Below are 15,458 nucleotides of genomic sequence, written 5' to 3'. Positions count from 1 at the left end.
ATGATTAAAAAAAAATCCGTGCAAATACTGTGCGTACCAGGGTGGAAGCCGAAATGGTTATAACAATGTTATATATACCGCATTACAAAAGATAAACGTTTTTAACAACCCGCTACACGGTGCCAGTCAGAGGAAGAGATCGAAGGTCTTTAGATCTGTAGAAAAAAAAAGAAGAGAAGGAAAGAGTCCGAAGAAATGGAAAGCTGATGAACGGTCCTATGTGTATAAATCAAACTAAATGTGTAAAAATGAATGAAATTGTCCTGTCCTAAAAAATTTTTTTACGTGTTAATAGATTACGGGAAACGGTAGATAACCCTAACCCTAACTTTAAAAGTGGCTATTACCGCAAAATAACTGCACTGATCTTGAATACGGCGGATGACTGTCTCGGTGTGTCCAAATCTGACAAAAGCAGAGAAAAGGAGGAAAATGTTGAGAACAAATACAGGGAGAAAATTGTGTTATTCAGTCGCAGGTCACTTTGGATGTGTCCAAATGTATGTGCAGAGATGAGAAGGTGTGAAAAGGAAGGGAACGCTCCCGTCCTCGGAAAATAAATGTGCCCGATAATAAAGTACAAGTAATAAGTAAAGTACAAGTGGGATTATTAAAGTATTTTTGATTCTGATTCTGAAGGCTCGACGGAGGGGCCCGTCGATGTAATATAGCAGACTCCTCCAGGGGGCAGCAGAGGACAGATTGGACCCGGTCAGCAGAATTACACCCAAACACAACAATCGCAAACATGTGACGTCAACAATGGATAAAAAAAAACGAATAGAGGGAGGCGAGACTTAGGCGTTTCCGAAATATAAGGTGCGTAAACGTCAAAAGCAACTGTCCGAAAGAGGAGATTTTTTAATTTTTATTTTTTAATATAATAAACAAATGTATGAATAAATACATGAGCGATATAAAACAGGGCGCTCACCTTACGTCACTTATTGATAGGCATCTGCACGGGAGCTCAGAACACAGCGTCGTTCGGATCGAAATGAGACGCGTTTGAATAAAAAAAACAAAACCCCCAAAAAGGAACAAGAACACACGCAACGGGAACCGCGCTCGCTCGTCAACGGTGTGTGACGTCGTGTGACAGTGACGTCATGCCCGCGTGACGTCAGCGCCCGTTATCCCACGTAAATACGTTTTTTTTTTTTTTTGTTTTGTTTGTTTGTTTGTTTGTTGGTTTGTTTGTTTCCGAGCGACAGGTTTGTTTTTTTTCAGTGTCCACGTCTCTGGAGCGTAACACAGCAGATCCTCAGACGCCCCCCCCTGGAGGCAGCGGCCGGTACTGCAGGCGCAGATTGCGTCGCGTTGAAAAAGAAACAAAAAACAACTTTGCTCCAGCTCCAGCCAAGTTCGCGAACCTACGTCAGGTACGCGTGTGTCCGCGGGCGGTGCTTTGCGAGGACGATACACTCAAATCGATGTTTTGTTTTTTTTCCCTCCACCCTTTTCAGAATTAATCCGCGTCCTCTGCAGTTTGATTGGGTCGCCCTCCTTTTTTTTGTAGGCAGACACGTCTGTCAATCAAACTCCGTGAAGCGTGGGATGGTTTTGCCTTTGGCTAACAGCTAATGCTAGCTAGCGCTGTAATCAATTCAGCCGAAGTTAACACGTGGTATATTTCTTATTTTTCATTACTTTACTGTGGTCTTGTGCTGCTGTGTCACCGCGATGAATAAAGTCTCCAGTATAATGTAATTGCCACAATGCTAATTTAACATGAACGTGTAGAAGTGTCAAGAGTTAGATTGGCTGCTTGCAAAAACGCCTAGCTAATGTTTGTCTTCGGGACCGGGTTTAAACGTCAGTGCTGCTGCTGCTTTCAACCTGACCCGTCTCCTTATTTTCTAGTTAAGTCTTGATTTTCTTCGCCACAACCATGGCCTGTGCCCATCGTACCAGAGCTGCTCAGGTACACATACAGCCAAGTTCAATATATTCCCCTGCTGTCATATGCCATATGTCATATGTCATAGTAGACCTGCTTCGATGCCGAAATAGTTCGTGTTTGTGATGCATTGGTGTATAATTCAGGAAACGCAACTGTTGCCCACCGTGGTCGCCACAGAGCAGCAGTCCTTGGTTGTCGTAAAGAAACTTCTGGCCATTGCGGTGTCCAACATCAGCTACCTCAGGGGACTGTTCCCAGAGGAAGCCTACGGGACCAAACATGTGGAAGGTACACCAACTTAGTCACATCTCTGGCCTATTCTCGTGCATTTTACTTATCCATATCCATCCTTCGATAATATTTAGCATACTAAAATATTTGGTGGTTTTCAAATTCCAGAGGTCTGTGAGGCAGAAAACTAGGTTGAGTAGAAAGCCGAATTGTGCCCCTTGCTCTATATTTTCTTACGGTCGCTGGTACCGTCCGTGCACAGACCAGGCCGAAGCGAAATCACTTTTTTTTTCCCCCAGCCTGTGTTTTTTGCAGCTTGTGTTTGAGTTCTCCGCTTCCAAAAATAATCGATTATTCTGCTAATGTTTCACCTCAAGCGATATAATGCTGCATTCTATTGAAAGCCGTTTAAGTCGGATTTTCAGGGCAGTTTCCCATTGAATGGGTTTTTGAAAACACCTGTAACTTCAATTTGAACTACTCTGTAGTTTCATCTCTCGTGCAGATGTAGAATTCACGAGCTCGCCAAAGAAACACCCCTAATTCTGCGGAATGCAGCGTAACATTAACTGTTGAATATTAATTATATTTGCTCGTATGGCAACTACTCACTACTGTTCATCCCTGCTTTCTCACAGATATGAAAGTGATGATTCTCAGGGAAGACCGCCGGTGTCCTGGTGCCAATCAGATCGTTCAGTGGTCAATATCCCAACCGTACTTTTATTGTGGAGGCCTGTAGCCAATGTTGAGGCCAATGCCTTTGTTATAAGCTACGCTCTACCCGTCGTAGTTAATTAATGACTTTTTTTATTATGTTTTTATGTTTGTTACTTTAAGGCTTTCTGTGTTTATATAACCCCGAGCACATGTGAATCCGCACGCACGCACACACAATAAACACTGGTAGTAAAGCTAAGTAGCCATTTAAGGTAGTACCAGAGAACACTCAGTTTTATCAGTGTGACTCAAGGCGCACTCTGTCCATCTAAAGTTATGGTGTCAGAGTGTCACTAAGTGTATGTATGCAAGTGTGTTAATTAGGTTTGTTATCTCATCCCTTCAGGATGCAGGGATGCTTTGACGCCGTTCAGAGGAAGTATGTAAGTCATCCACCCTTTTTCCACCACTCTGGACTTGCTAAGTTGTTTGGTTTATTTAAAAAATGTTATATCGATGTAATGGATCAGAAATAGCCGCATAAGCCTCAAACTCCCAACAAGCCAGCCAATCCCAGATTCACATTTTAAGTTTCCTCATAAGGATTTTGTCTTTTTTCTTTCCCCCCAGCTACGAGTAGCTGTTTTGTGTGTGAGTATCCTGTTGCCTGTTAACATATAAAATGTTGGAATTTCCATGTAAATTCAAGTTCAAGAGATTATTTGTCACATACTTTATACATACTATGCAGTGAAATGTCACGACACCCGGTGATTACGCACAATAAGCTCTACAAGCTCCAAAAATACTAAAATGTGTGAAATCGACAGGAGGTGCTCGCGCGGGTGGCCGCAAGGGGCTGCGTCACAATTGCGATTCTGGGTTCTATAGTTATATAATAGCATTAATTGTCTGTTGTATTAAATATACATTTAAATCCTCATAAATGAAACTTACCTTAACTTACCTCCAGTACTTACCTCACAGAGCAGAAGTCCTGGCAAGTCACAAAGCGTTGAAGTCCAGTCAGTCAGTGTGTAAACCAGTCAGTCTTGTTATGGAAAGTATTACTTGTTAAGATTATTAATGTCTAAGAACAGTGTGCGGAGCTCCAGTAGAGCATGTCAGGTCAAGTTAAGTCTCAGTGGAAATCCTTAAACCCTCTTTCATGAATTGTAGTTATATGAACTCTTGCATATTTTGGTGAGCATTTTTCAACAACAAAGCGGGCCATACTTTTTTCTCCATATTGCCTGTATCTTAAGTATGTCCTCTCTTGTTTGATTGTAGATATACACTGATGCAGAAAATTCCCAGGTAATTTGCAACCTGTACTTTTGCACTTGCTCTGGTTTAACAGTTACCTGTCGTAACACCTGTAGCCCTTCACACAATTTCACTGAAATTCCCCCCTTTATCCTCTTTTTTTAAGCGGGTCACAGAATTCTACCAATTTAAGATCCGGTACACTACAAAGGGACCCCAACTGGACCTTAAAAGGTAGCTGTTATGTTTGGATTTACAGATAATGCATTGAGACGAGGGGAGATGGAAATGATTAAAAGAAAATATCACTGCAGTGTGCACTCCTAAATGATGGATGTTTCCTGAATCGAAGGGAGCGCTTTGCTCTGCATATGAAGAATCCCCTGCAAATACTCTCCTCCCACGCGTCTCACCCTTTCCCCTCCTACTGATTATGTGAAACATAAGTGGAAACTGGTAGGCCGTCCACATGCAACACACCCGAAGAAATCGCTGTCAGAGGAATGCGAGAGGATGTGGTGTCAGGCAGCAATGTAATCAAGCAGTTGCGTGTGTGCGCCTTTCGCAGATTTGCCCCGTGCAGAATTTGACTCTGTCTGCACAACCTCAACCTCAGACGTCGATATATTTTAAGTTCATACCAGTCCGGTTAATGAAGCCTACTCCACCTAGGATAGAATCTGCCAAGGATGTTGTGTGACCCTTGCATTAGTCTACCGAACTGAACTAACATTTAAATGAACTAACATTTTGTTTCTACTGCGTCGCTATCTTTTTTTCATTCCCTTCAACGTCTGTAGCTCACTTTCACATGGCTACAACTGGCAATTACTTTTAATGTTAAATCAGTGTTGGCAATTTGAATGAACGGGGTTGGTCCGAGCACGTCCACATTGAGTTCCCATGATGCTTCAAATCTCCCTCAGTAACAACAACAGCCACGTGGCGACCATGGCGTGCGGCGACACTAAGAAGGCGTGCATCCTGATGCTGAGGAAGCTCTACACGCTGATGCAGAACCTGGGCCCTCTGCCAGACAACGTCTATCTCAACATGAAGTTGGCCTTCTGCAATGAGGGTAATACGCACAGAAACTATCCTTCTGTGTGTTTGTGCGTGGGGCTTGCTTATGTCATGGGGATGCCAGTTGTAGATCACTTCGATATGGAACAATCTAAAAGAATGATATAAATTCTTAAGTCATTGTCATCAAACAAAACAAAACTTCTCATCAAATTCCCTCGTATCCGATTTGAATATAATTATATATTAAAATATTGACATTCTTTGTGTTATTCGAATATTTGATTAACCACGGCCATTCCTAATAAGTGATGTTTTGGTCAAACCATTCTTGTGCTTAGAATTGTGCTGCCCTGGGGTGAACGGCAGCCTCTAGAGGCCAATATGGCAGTAGAAAAAATGTATTATATTTACAGAAGGGGTTTGCTCCTAAAAAAAAAAATAATAATAATAATAAAAATTAAAAAAAAATACAAATGAAGGTGAGACAGAACAAACAGTTACAAATCAGATATGAAAAAGAGAAACAATGAAGTTAAGTATAACATATGAGTATAATTTATGTTTCATAAAATATCTGGTTTGTTATTCTGAATAGAATGCCCCTTGCCTGCGTACATCTGAGGCCTCTAGCACGGAACATTACAGAGCTTGTCTCTATAATACATGTATTAAAGATTTATTTTGTCTTGGAGTTGGCAGAGGCCCGCGCTCATGCTCTGGTTAATTGCGGCATAACTAGGGGTAATTTCAAGTGATTTTTTTTATAAAGTATATTGATTTCATGAAGCTAGAATTAATGCTCTCACTGGATTCATGAAATACGATGCACTGAGAAGCTACTTCTGATATGGAATTTTACTTTTAAAAGTGTTGAGCTGTGTGTATGTGTGCGCATGTGTGCGCGTGTCTGTGAGACTTTGTCTCTGTCTACTTAGACTAAAGACAACCATGCTTTGCCTTTAGGGGCTGGAATGTCCCCAGAAAAGACATACCTGATGAGATCAGGCTACCACAACCAGTGTCGTGTTTTAAATCACCTTTGAAAACCCATTTGTTCACACTGGCTTTTAATGTGAATGCTTAGTGTTTGCCTTTTTAACTTTTTCTCTATTTCCATAGTATGTTCTTTACATCACTTTTAGCAACAGTTACTGATAATCTGATCGATTTTACTAAAGGGATGAATAGATACCGTTGATGAGATTTGTGCCCTTAACAAAGCATCAAATCCATCATTTAATGAAAATAAACACAGGGTCTCCAAAATCTTATGTACAGCATTTGTATCTGTATCGGAAGTACCCCAAGATCAAGTACCCTCCACTCCACCTTTTCTGGAAAATGGTGCGTTTGCGTCCCTAACCCGCCACACAGTTCAATGTAAAGACACAATCTCCAGTGATTCTTTACCATGTGATTCAAAACAGATATTAATATATTAGTAATATATAAATTAATGCATTAATAACTAATTCATTGATATATATTAAATATATTAAGCAGATATTGTGAAGTCATTCCAACAGCTATTTATTTCCCTGTGATTATCATGATAATCTAGGGTGATGGTACATGATATATATATATATATATATAGATAAAACACAATGATACACAGCTTGTCAATGTCAAAATGTCAATTTCTAATTCCCATGATAATCACAGTAATGTTCCGTATTGCCCAGTCACTCCGCATGACTACCAGCCTCCCGGCTTCAGGGAAGGAGTCAGTGACATCATGATGTTTAGGAAGCAGCCTATTCAGTTGACCATGGGAGAAGTGGCCACGCCCTTCCACACTCTGGGGGTGAACGTGATCACAGAGAGAGACAGGATGGAGCAGGTAAAGAAAAGGACCAGAGAGAGGAGTGGAACAGAGAGATAGCGTGAAGTGCAAGACCCATATGATTTAGATTAGATTAAACTAATTGTCATTGCACAGAGTACACGTACTGAGGCAACAAAATGCATTTCTCTGCATTTTACCATCCTGGTAACTGACGTATCTAGGTGCCGTGGGCTGCAATATAGCGGCGCAACGGGAGCAGACAGTAATAGTTATTGTAGGATGTAAACCCGTAATAATATCAACACTTGAATTAATAAAGAAAAGTATTGGTATAATTGATATTTTGAGAGGTAATTGTATGCTGGATTTTTCAAGACCAAATTCTGGTCAAACTCAGCTGCTCTTTGGTTAACCTCTGGCCCCCTAGTGGAAGTTGACACACAGAAAACGGTTAATTTCCTCTGCAGGGATCAATAGAGTATCAACACAATATAGATCTGGTTATGTGAATTGTGTCACCGGAAAACAATATCCAGCAGACGAGATTGATCCCAGTCTGACTTAATTTGGTGAATGTGGCTGACCGTTTTGCTGTCCAGGTGGTGCATTTTAACATGGAGGAGGAGTCCACTCCCAAGAAGGTCTGCACCAGTTAGACACACCGATAGATTGTTTCAAATTATTTTTTTTAAATATTTTAATTATAGAGAACACATTGAAAAATAATCCACTCTTTTAATATATGAATTTCCTGTAATACATTTAGCTAACCCCAGTGGGCGTAAAATTTGGTTGCCACCCCACAGCTTAAAAATGGATCCACCGAATATCAGCAGCTGTAGTTGAACCGTTTGCATAAGGCAGGCAGCCAAAGCAATTGTGCTTCAAACTACACGTATCCAGGAACAGCCCTTCACATGCCCTGCTTTCATTCAGAATGTCATCCCTACTGCTCCACTTCACCACATTGAGAGCCTCCCATTCACTGTGAATGCAATCAGGTCTACAAGATGCAAATATTATGAAAGTGAATAAAATCTGTCCCCGACACAATATTGGGTAACTGGGTAGCCTGTGACAGTAGCAAGAAATAGAAAGCGCATGAAGAAAAACGTAAAATTTACACAAATACAGTGGTGCTAATTCATCAAATCATCATTTATCACTCATCTATGATCTGATTATTTAAAACGACTGCATTTAAAAATAGTGCTAAATGAAAGGGATACGTTGGTCTTTACTTCATTTGAGATGAGGTGGGCGTGGAATTTGAAACATTTCTATAAGATCTCTTTATCAAAGTCAAGAGCTTGTGCACTCCATCAGTATGGAGCAGGTCTTTGTAAAGTGCTTTCCTTCTGTATTGATTAGTATTGTTATTATCTGCAGGGTCACACAATTGAAGACATGGAGCAATCGAACAATGTTAACTCGGGCTTAAAGGAAGGAGGTAAATGTTTGATTGATTTGAGCTGAACGAGTGCACTGAGAGATTTTTCATTACAAACTAGAGCCTTGAAAATTCCTCACAATATATTAACAATACATTAACAAGGTCTGTTAAGGTATGTAATTTGGACGAAAAGCTGTCAATTTTCTTTTAACACAGAGCCCAAGAGTATGTGTCCTTGTATGTGTGTCACAGCATGACTGAAGATGTTTGAGAGATTCAAGAATCATTATTATTATTTCCATTTTCCGACCCAATAATTGCTAAACATCAACCTTTTGTTGATAGCAGAGATGCTCATCTTTAAAAGTACATCAAGCCAATTGATCATTAATTAATAACAGAACAACAGCCCATGTGCAATTACAGCAAGTCAACACCGGACCTGATTCAACAAAATCAGCCATTTAGGACAATAAAATATTGGTGATGAAAATGGGACTAGGGTATGTCAACTGTTATATATGTTTTTATATTAGTTTTCCTCTTCTTTTTCTCTCCTGTTTGACAATTGCAGCAGTCCAGATAACCTTCCTCGAAAATATGGAGGTGTGTGAAGAAATTACAGTCGCTTCACAGGTAGGTGGGATAAATATACTGTACAGTAGGGGAAATAATTATTTGATCCCTCACTGATTTTTTAAGTTTGCCCACTGACAAAGAAATGAGCGGTCTACAATTTTAGTGTTAATTTTTGGTAGGTTTATTATAACAGTGAGAGACAGAATATCAAAAAGAAAATCCAGAAAATCACATTAAATAAAAGATATAAATTATTTTGCATTTCATTGAGTGAAATAAGTATTTGATCCCCTATCAAAACATGACTTAGTACTTGGCGGAGGAAACCCTTGTCGGCAAGTACAGAGGTCAGACGTTTCTTGTAGTTGATTACCAGGTTTGCACACATCTCAGGAGGACCACTCCTCTTTGCAGATCTCAGGAGGACCACTCCTCTTTGCAGATCTCAGGAGGACCACTCCTCTTTGCAGATCTCAGGAGGACCACTCCTCTTTGCAGATCTCAGGAGGACCACTCCTCTTTGCAGATCTTCTCCAAATCTTTAAGGTTTCGAGGCTGTCGCTTGGCAACTCCAAGCTTCAGCTCCCGCCACAGATTTTCTTTAGGATTAAGGTCCAGATACTGGCCAGGCCACTCCATGACCTTAATGTGCTTCTTCTTGAGCCACTCCTTTGTTGCCTTGGCTGTATGTTTTGGGTCATTGTCGTGCTGGAAGACCCATCCACGACCCATTTTTAGTGTCCTGGCTGAGAGAAGGAGGTTGTCACCCAGGATTTCACGGTACATGGCCCCATCCATCTTTCCCTCGATGCGGGGAAGTCGACCTGTCCCCTTAGCAGAGAAACACCTCCTAAGCATAATGCTTCCACCTCCATGCTTGACGGTGGGGATGGTGTTCTTGGGGTCGTAGTCAGAATTCCTTTTCCTCAAAACACGGCGGGTCGCATTGATACCAAAGAGCTAGATTTTGGTCTCATCTGACCACATCACCTTCTCCCAAGCATTCTGTGAATCATTCAGCGTTCATTGGCAAGCTTAAGGGGGGCCTGTACATGTCCCTTCTCGAGCAGGGGGACCTTACGGGCGCTGCAGGATTTTAATCCATTACGCCGTAGTGTGTTACCACTGGTTTTCTTGGTGACTGTGGTCCCAGCTGCCTCAAGATCATTAACAAGCTCCCCCTGTGTAGTTCTGGGCTGATCCCTCACCTTTCTCATGATCATTGATACCCCACGAGGTGAGATCTTGCGTGGAGCCCCAGACCGAGGGAGATTGACGGTCATTTTGTGTTTCTTCCATTTTCGAATAATCACGCCAACGGGTGCCTCCTTCTCACCCAGCTTCTTGCCAATGGTCTCGTAGCCCATTCCGGCCTTGTGCAGGTCTACCGTCTTGTCCCTGATGTCCTTGGACAGCTCTTTGGTCTTGCCCATGATGGAGAGGTTGGAGTCTGATTGATTGATTTTGTGGACATGTGTCTTTATACAGGTAACAAGTTGAGACAGATGTCTTTTATACAGGTAACGAGTTGAGATTAGGTGTACTTTCTTAAAGCGAGAGGACTAATCTGTGGGAGCCAGAATTCTTTATGGTTGGTAGGGGATCAAATACTTATTTCACTCAATGAAATGCAAAATAATTTATATCTTTTTTTCTTATGGGATTTTCTGGATTTTCTTTTTGATATTCTGTCTCTCACTGTTATAATAAACCTACCAAAAATTACCACTAAAATTAAAGCCGTACAAAACATCCTTGAATAACATCGGTTTAGAATTTTTCTAGTTCTTATACAACCAATAAGTTAAATAGTCAAAGACCGGGCAAGTTTAATTGTATATTTGCATATTTTATACACAAGGGCAATTCACAGTGCTTTATATAAGACACAATTTTATTTTTTTACTGGGTTGTAGGAAAAGGTTGTGGAAAAGGGACTTCATATGCTGAGGTCTATGAGCACGAAAGGACTGCGTGATATTCTCTAGTGTCTACATGGTGAATAACCAACCCTAAGTTGCAAGCAGATGAGACTAACCCTTGAGTCACAGCAAAGAGTCACAAAAACATGTTTATAACAGGTCATACGCTGCGGCAAATACGTATTCATTGAAAATCTCGAGGGTAACACAATAAAGTTAGTTAAAGGATAACTTAATTCCATTGTGGAAGACAAAGATAGCAGGACAAGTCAGAGCTGAGGTACGCTGTACCATCACATAGGCTCCATAAAAACCAACACACCCTTACATTTAAAACTACAAAGCAAGACAAAGCAAAAATTATATATATATCTATATATATGCATACATCAACATACATGCTGTACATACATGCATACTACATACATACCTACACACATTCCCACCTATGTACTGTATACTGTACATGTATGTGTGTATGTTACACACTCATATTTACACACATTCCTACAAACACACGCATACATTTCTAACCCATCCTCTCATTTACTTTGAGCCTAAGCAACAGGTCAGGGTTAGTGTAAACTATCCTTTGTCTGAGAACCAGACACAGTTCTCCTTTGAGTATCTAAAACAGGAAAAAAGAAGATAAATATTCTGTTTTTTTATTTGCCTTCCTGGGAGACACAAGTGCAAAATGAACACCTATATGAGACACGCGGTACTGTAGATGTACTGTCATGTTGTCTTTTGATAAATGTGTGATGGTGTAGATGTGGAAAACAATTTAAATAAATGATGAGTCAACTCTTCCTATAGATGATTTAACAGTTTTAATTGCTGATTTCATCTGTTTTTTTGTGATCTTTTGATTGCTTGAAGTAGTGTCTTATGTCATGTGAAGACGACTGATGATGCAGAGTTTTTGGACTGAGTTGTATTGTTTGTTATATTATACTGTACAGTATGTTCATTATTTTCTTCAAAATGAGGCAGCCTGATTTGATCAAGGTAAATCAATTATCACCACAACACCGGTTTTTGAAATAAGAAATCCAAAATGTTGTAGAATTCAGAAGTAAAGGTACAGCCGCTGAATTTTAATAATATGCGGTGGGCTCCACGGGGCCCTTCAGTCGTCAGACTTAACAAAACAACACGAAGAGCTCAAAGTGGAGGGTGTCTGAAGAGCCGGGTAGCGCTGTGTCCACACCAGCGCAAGGGGCCGCTCTGAGTGCTCTCGTTGTCAGTGGGGTCACGGGGCGTCTGCCCTGCCTCAGGAGGACACTCCGGTGACGAGGATCAGTGACATTGAGGTGGAGCTGAAGAGGACGCGGAGTGGACGGGTCTTCATGCCCGCCCCGGTGAGTAGGCCTCTCAGCGCTCCGCTCCGCCCACACTGCAGTGAGAGCGCCGCAAAGAACAGTACTGGTGATAATCTGCATTTATCTGTGCCGTTTGATGGATATCATTTTGCCTCATGGGCGCTGTCTGCCATCTGTCTGTTAAGTTCCTAAATAAGCCAGAGGCCACGGTGTCCGTTGGAGAGATGCTGATAATTACAGTGGAACAGCACACGGCCAGACAAGAAAGGAGCCTTTAGTGTCATTGGCTTTAATCACATATCAATAAGAGAATAAAATAATAATATAATGCGATAGTAAAATGGAATAATATATATAAAATGGCAAAGACATAATAGCTGTACTAATCTATTTCACTTAGATGTACTTGGGCAACATGTTTTGAGGATTATGTTTTGGTTATTCTTGTACGTTTTTTTGATTTGATTTTAACCAGAATCTACTCAGCCAAGTAAATTTTCATATACAAAGACTGTAATACTTCTAAGTTCTAAGTAAGTAATGGTGCATTGCTGTACAAGCAATTAGCATAAAATTGATTCTCTGCACAGGATACGTAAAGTTAAAAGGCAACAGCTGGGGCTAAGTGGCAGTTTGGTTGCTATTATGGCTGTGGATATAAAATAGAAATATTGATGGATATGCTGTACGGGATGAAATATGTCTACTATAATAAGGGCATGGTTACAAGCAGATTGAACCAGGATAGGGAGAAAGATATTTTGAGATGTAGTTCAATTCTTTAGTTAAATTACTTAAAAAAAAACCCAAGGCAGCATTTTATTTCAGCAAAGTCAACAGACAACAGATGGTTTATATGGTTATATCCCATTAATTTATTTTTCCCTTTGGTCCCCTTGTTTCACGCAATTGAAAATTTCAAGTTAAAATGTTCTTTTGTGATTCACTGTGTGTGTGTGTGTGTGTGTGTGTGTGTGTGTGTGTGTGTGTGTGTGTGTGTGTGTGTGCGTGTGCGTGTGTCTGTGTGTGCGTGTGCGCATGTCACATCCACGTGTCCCACGTGCGCAGGAGAACCCATCTGCCAAGAGCATAGCCAAGAAGCCTCCCCCCGAGGGGAACAAAATAGTAAGAAACCCTTAGAAACTCCCCCTGAATGTTGTTCTCCCTTGAGGCGTTCACACCTTTATTCATCCATTCATTCTTCTATTTACGACCCAGCCCAAACTTCTTGATTGATATGGAAAATATTCTTCAAAATGGCCGATGCAGGATACTGATACAAATACTGAAGAATTCAGCTACAACTAATAGTGGGGATGAGTGATTTTGAAGCCTGTATGTTTATTATCTTGAACAGGATATAAGTATGAGTGGCACTGTATCAGAGTACCAGAGCACAGATCAGATAAGATAAGATAAGATGAAATAAGATAAGATAAGATGAAATAAGATAAGATGAAATAAGATTATATAAGATAAGATTAAATAAGATGAAATTAGATAAGATAAGATAAGAGGAAATAAGATAATATAAGATAAGATAAGATGAGATAAGATAAAATAAAATAAGATAATATAATATAAGATAAGATTAAATAAGATAAGATGAAATAAGATAATATAAGATAAGATGAAATAAGATAAAATGAAATAAGATAAGATAAGATGAAATAAGATTAAATAAGATAATATAAGATAAGATAAAATGAAATAAGATAAGATAAGATGAAATTAGATAAGATAAGATAAGAGGAAATAAGATAAGATACGATGAAATAAGATAAAATAAGATAAGATGAAATAAGATAAGATAAAATAAGATAAGATAATATAAGATAAGATTAAATAAGATAAGATAAAATGAAATAAGATAATATAAGATAAGATAAGATGAAATAAGATAATATAAGATAAGATGAAATAAGATAAAATGAAATAAGATAAGATAAGATGAAATAAGATGAAATAAGATAATATAAGATAAGATAAAATGAAATAAGATAAGATGAGATAAGATAAGATTAGGTGAGATAAGATAGTATTTTATTTATCCCCTGGGTGGTGAAATGTGGGCGTTACCGTGGCTCAGCGAGGAACATGAAATACAGAATCAGAATCTAAAGTAGTAATAAGAGAAGTGGGAGTATATACACAAAGTAAAAAGTAAGAGCATAATACGCAATATGAACAAAATATGTAAATAAGTAATAAGACAATAAATATACCTTGTCAATTGAAATGATCGACGGAAATATAGCTCCAAAAAAAGATACCACTGTGGTGTGTCAGGTTTGATACTGGTGCTGTGATACACGATGGTGTTACTGGTTTCATCCCTTCTGACGGGCAAAAGAAAACTTCCCAAAGTCCGGCTCAAGTTTTTTGGCACGTTGTGTTTTTTATTTTTTATTTTTTGTAAGCCAGCTCTGCTTCCTGTTGTGCTGCGTTTCAGACGTCTCGGTTTGAGTTCCCCAACAGCCAGGACGTCCCGTCCTCTGCGCCCAAGAGGAGGAAGTTCAGCGAGCCCAAGGAGCGCTACTGACCTCCCCCGTTCACCGCCACGCCCAGGATTTTAACTTTCATTTTTTTTTTAACCTGAATGAGTTGGTTTCTTGTTTCTAGTTCTAAGGAGGATGTTCATTCCAATGTCGTGGTTTGACCTTTTTTTGTTTGTTCTAGTTAATGTGAAATTGTCTAAAATGAGGCAGTTATGTTGTTTACAATTCTGTTTATGATCGACAAGCATTTTAGAAAACATTGTATTTAAGTTTTGGAAGGACTTTGGAGGTATTGTTTTTAGGCTCACTGTGAAGATTTGCTCACTGCTGTATTCAGTAAAACATTTTTTTTAGGAATAAATTATTTTAAATCTAAATGTGTGATTTAAATATGTGTGTGTATATATATATATTTTATATATGTATATATATATATACAGTACACGAAGGAAACTCTTTATTTACATGCCACTAGTTCTGTCACACGCCATTCTGTCCCTTATTCCACTTCAGCACCTTTATTGTATGAAGGAGTTTTTCCAGGAAGGAAAACCTTCCTACCTCCACTCACTGGAGCTGTATAATGATGTAGTATATAAGCAAACTGATTATGATCTACATTGACTGCAGTATGGATCTTGCCACCAGTACTAGCGCCTCATAAAGATTATAATGTGCATATACCTGTTTTTATTACTCCGTTGATTCTGTACTTTTTTTCCACACCGATTTTCCTTGTTTTTTTTCTTTAGTTGTTTTTTTAGTTTGAGACTTCTTAAAAAGCCATGCATTTTCTAAATACTATCAATAGCTATTGACAATCTTTATTTGAATTGGGAGAAGCACATATTGATGGATTGATAGTG

The 15,458-nt window shown here is 39.5% G+C and overlaps 1 protein-coding gene across 1 annotated transcript; it reads left to right on the top strand.

Moving 5' to 3' along the window:
- Positions 1 to 1,891: 1,891 nt before the first annotated feature.
- On the top strand, positions 1,892 to 14,669 carry hormad1 (HORMA domain containing 1; the record flags this gene model as incomplete). The annotated part of the gene is made up of 11 exons (XM_080005792.1): positions 1,892 to 1,924; positions 2,047 to 2,191; positions 2,773 to 2,836; positions 3,201 to 3,237; positions 4,227 to 4,294; positions 4,987 to 5,138; positions 6,772 to 6,929; positions 7,475 to 7,516; positions 12,020 to 12,133; positions 13,163 to 13,219; positions 14,547 to 14,669. 11 exons carry the CDS (start codon positions 1,892 to 1,894, stop codon positions 14,634 to 14,636), a joined length of 960 nt encoding a protein of 319 aa, XP_079861918.1. The 3' UTR covers positions 14,637 to 14,669.
- Between the last annotated feature and the right edge of the window lie 789 nt (positions 14,670 to 15,458).

This window comes from Zeus faber (genome assembly GCF_960531495.2).
Source record: "Zeus faber genome assembly, chromosome: 8".
NCBI lineage: Eukaryota > Metazoa > Chordata > Actinopteri > Zeiformes > Zeidae > Zeus > Zeus faber.
This window is presented reverse-complemented; position numbering and strand designations above follow the sequence as displayed.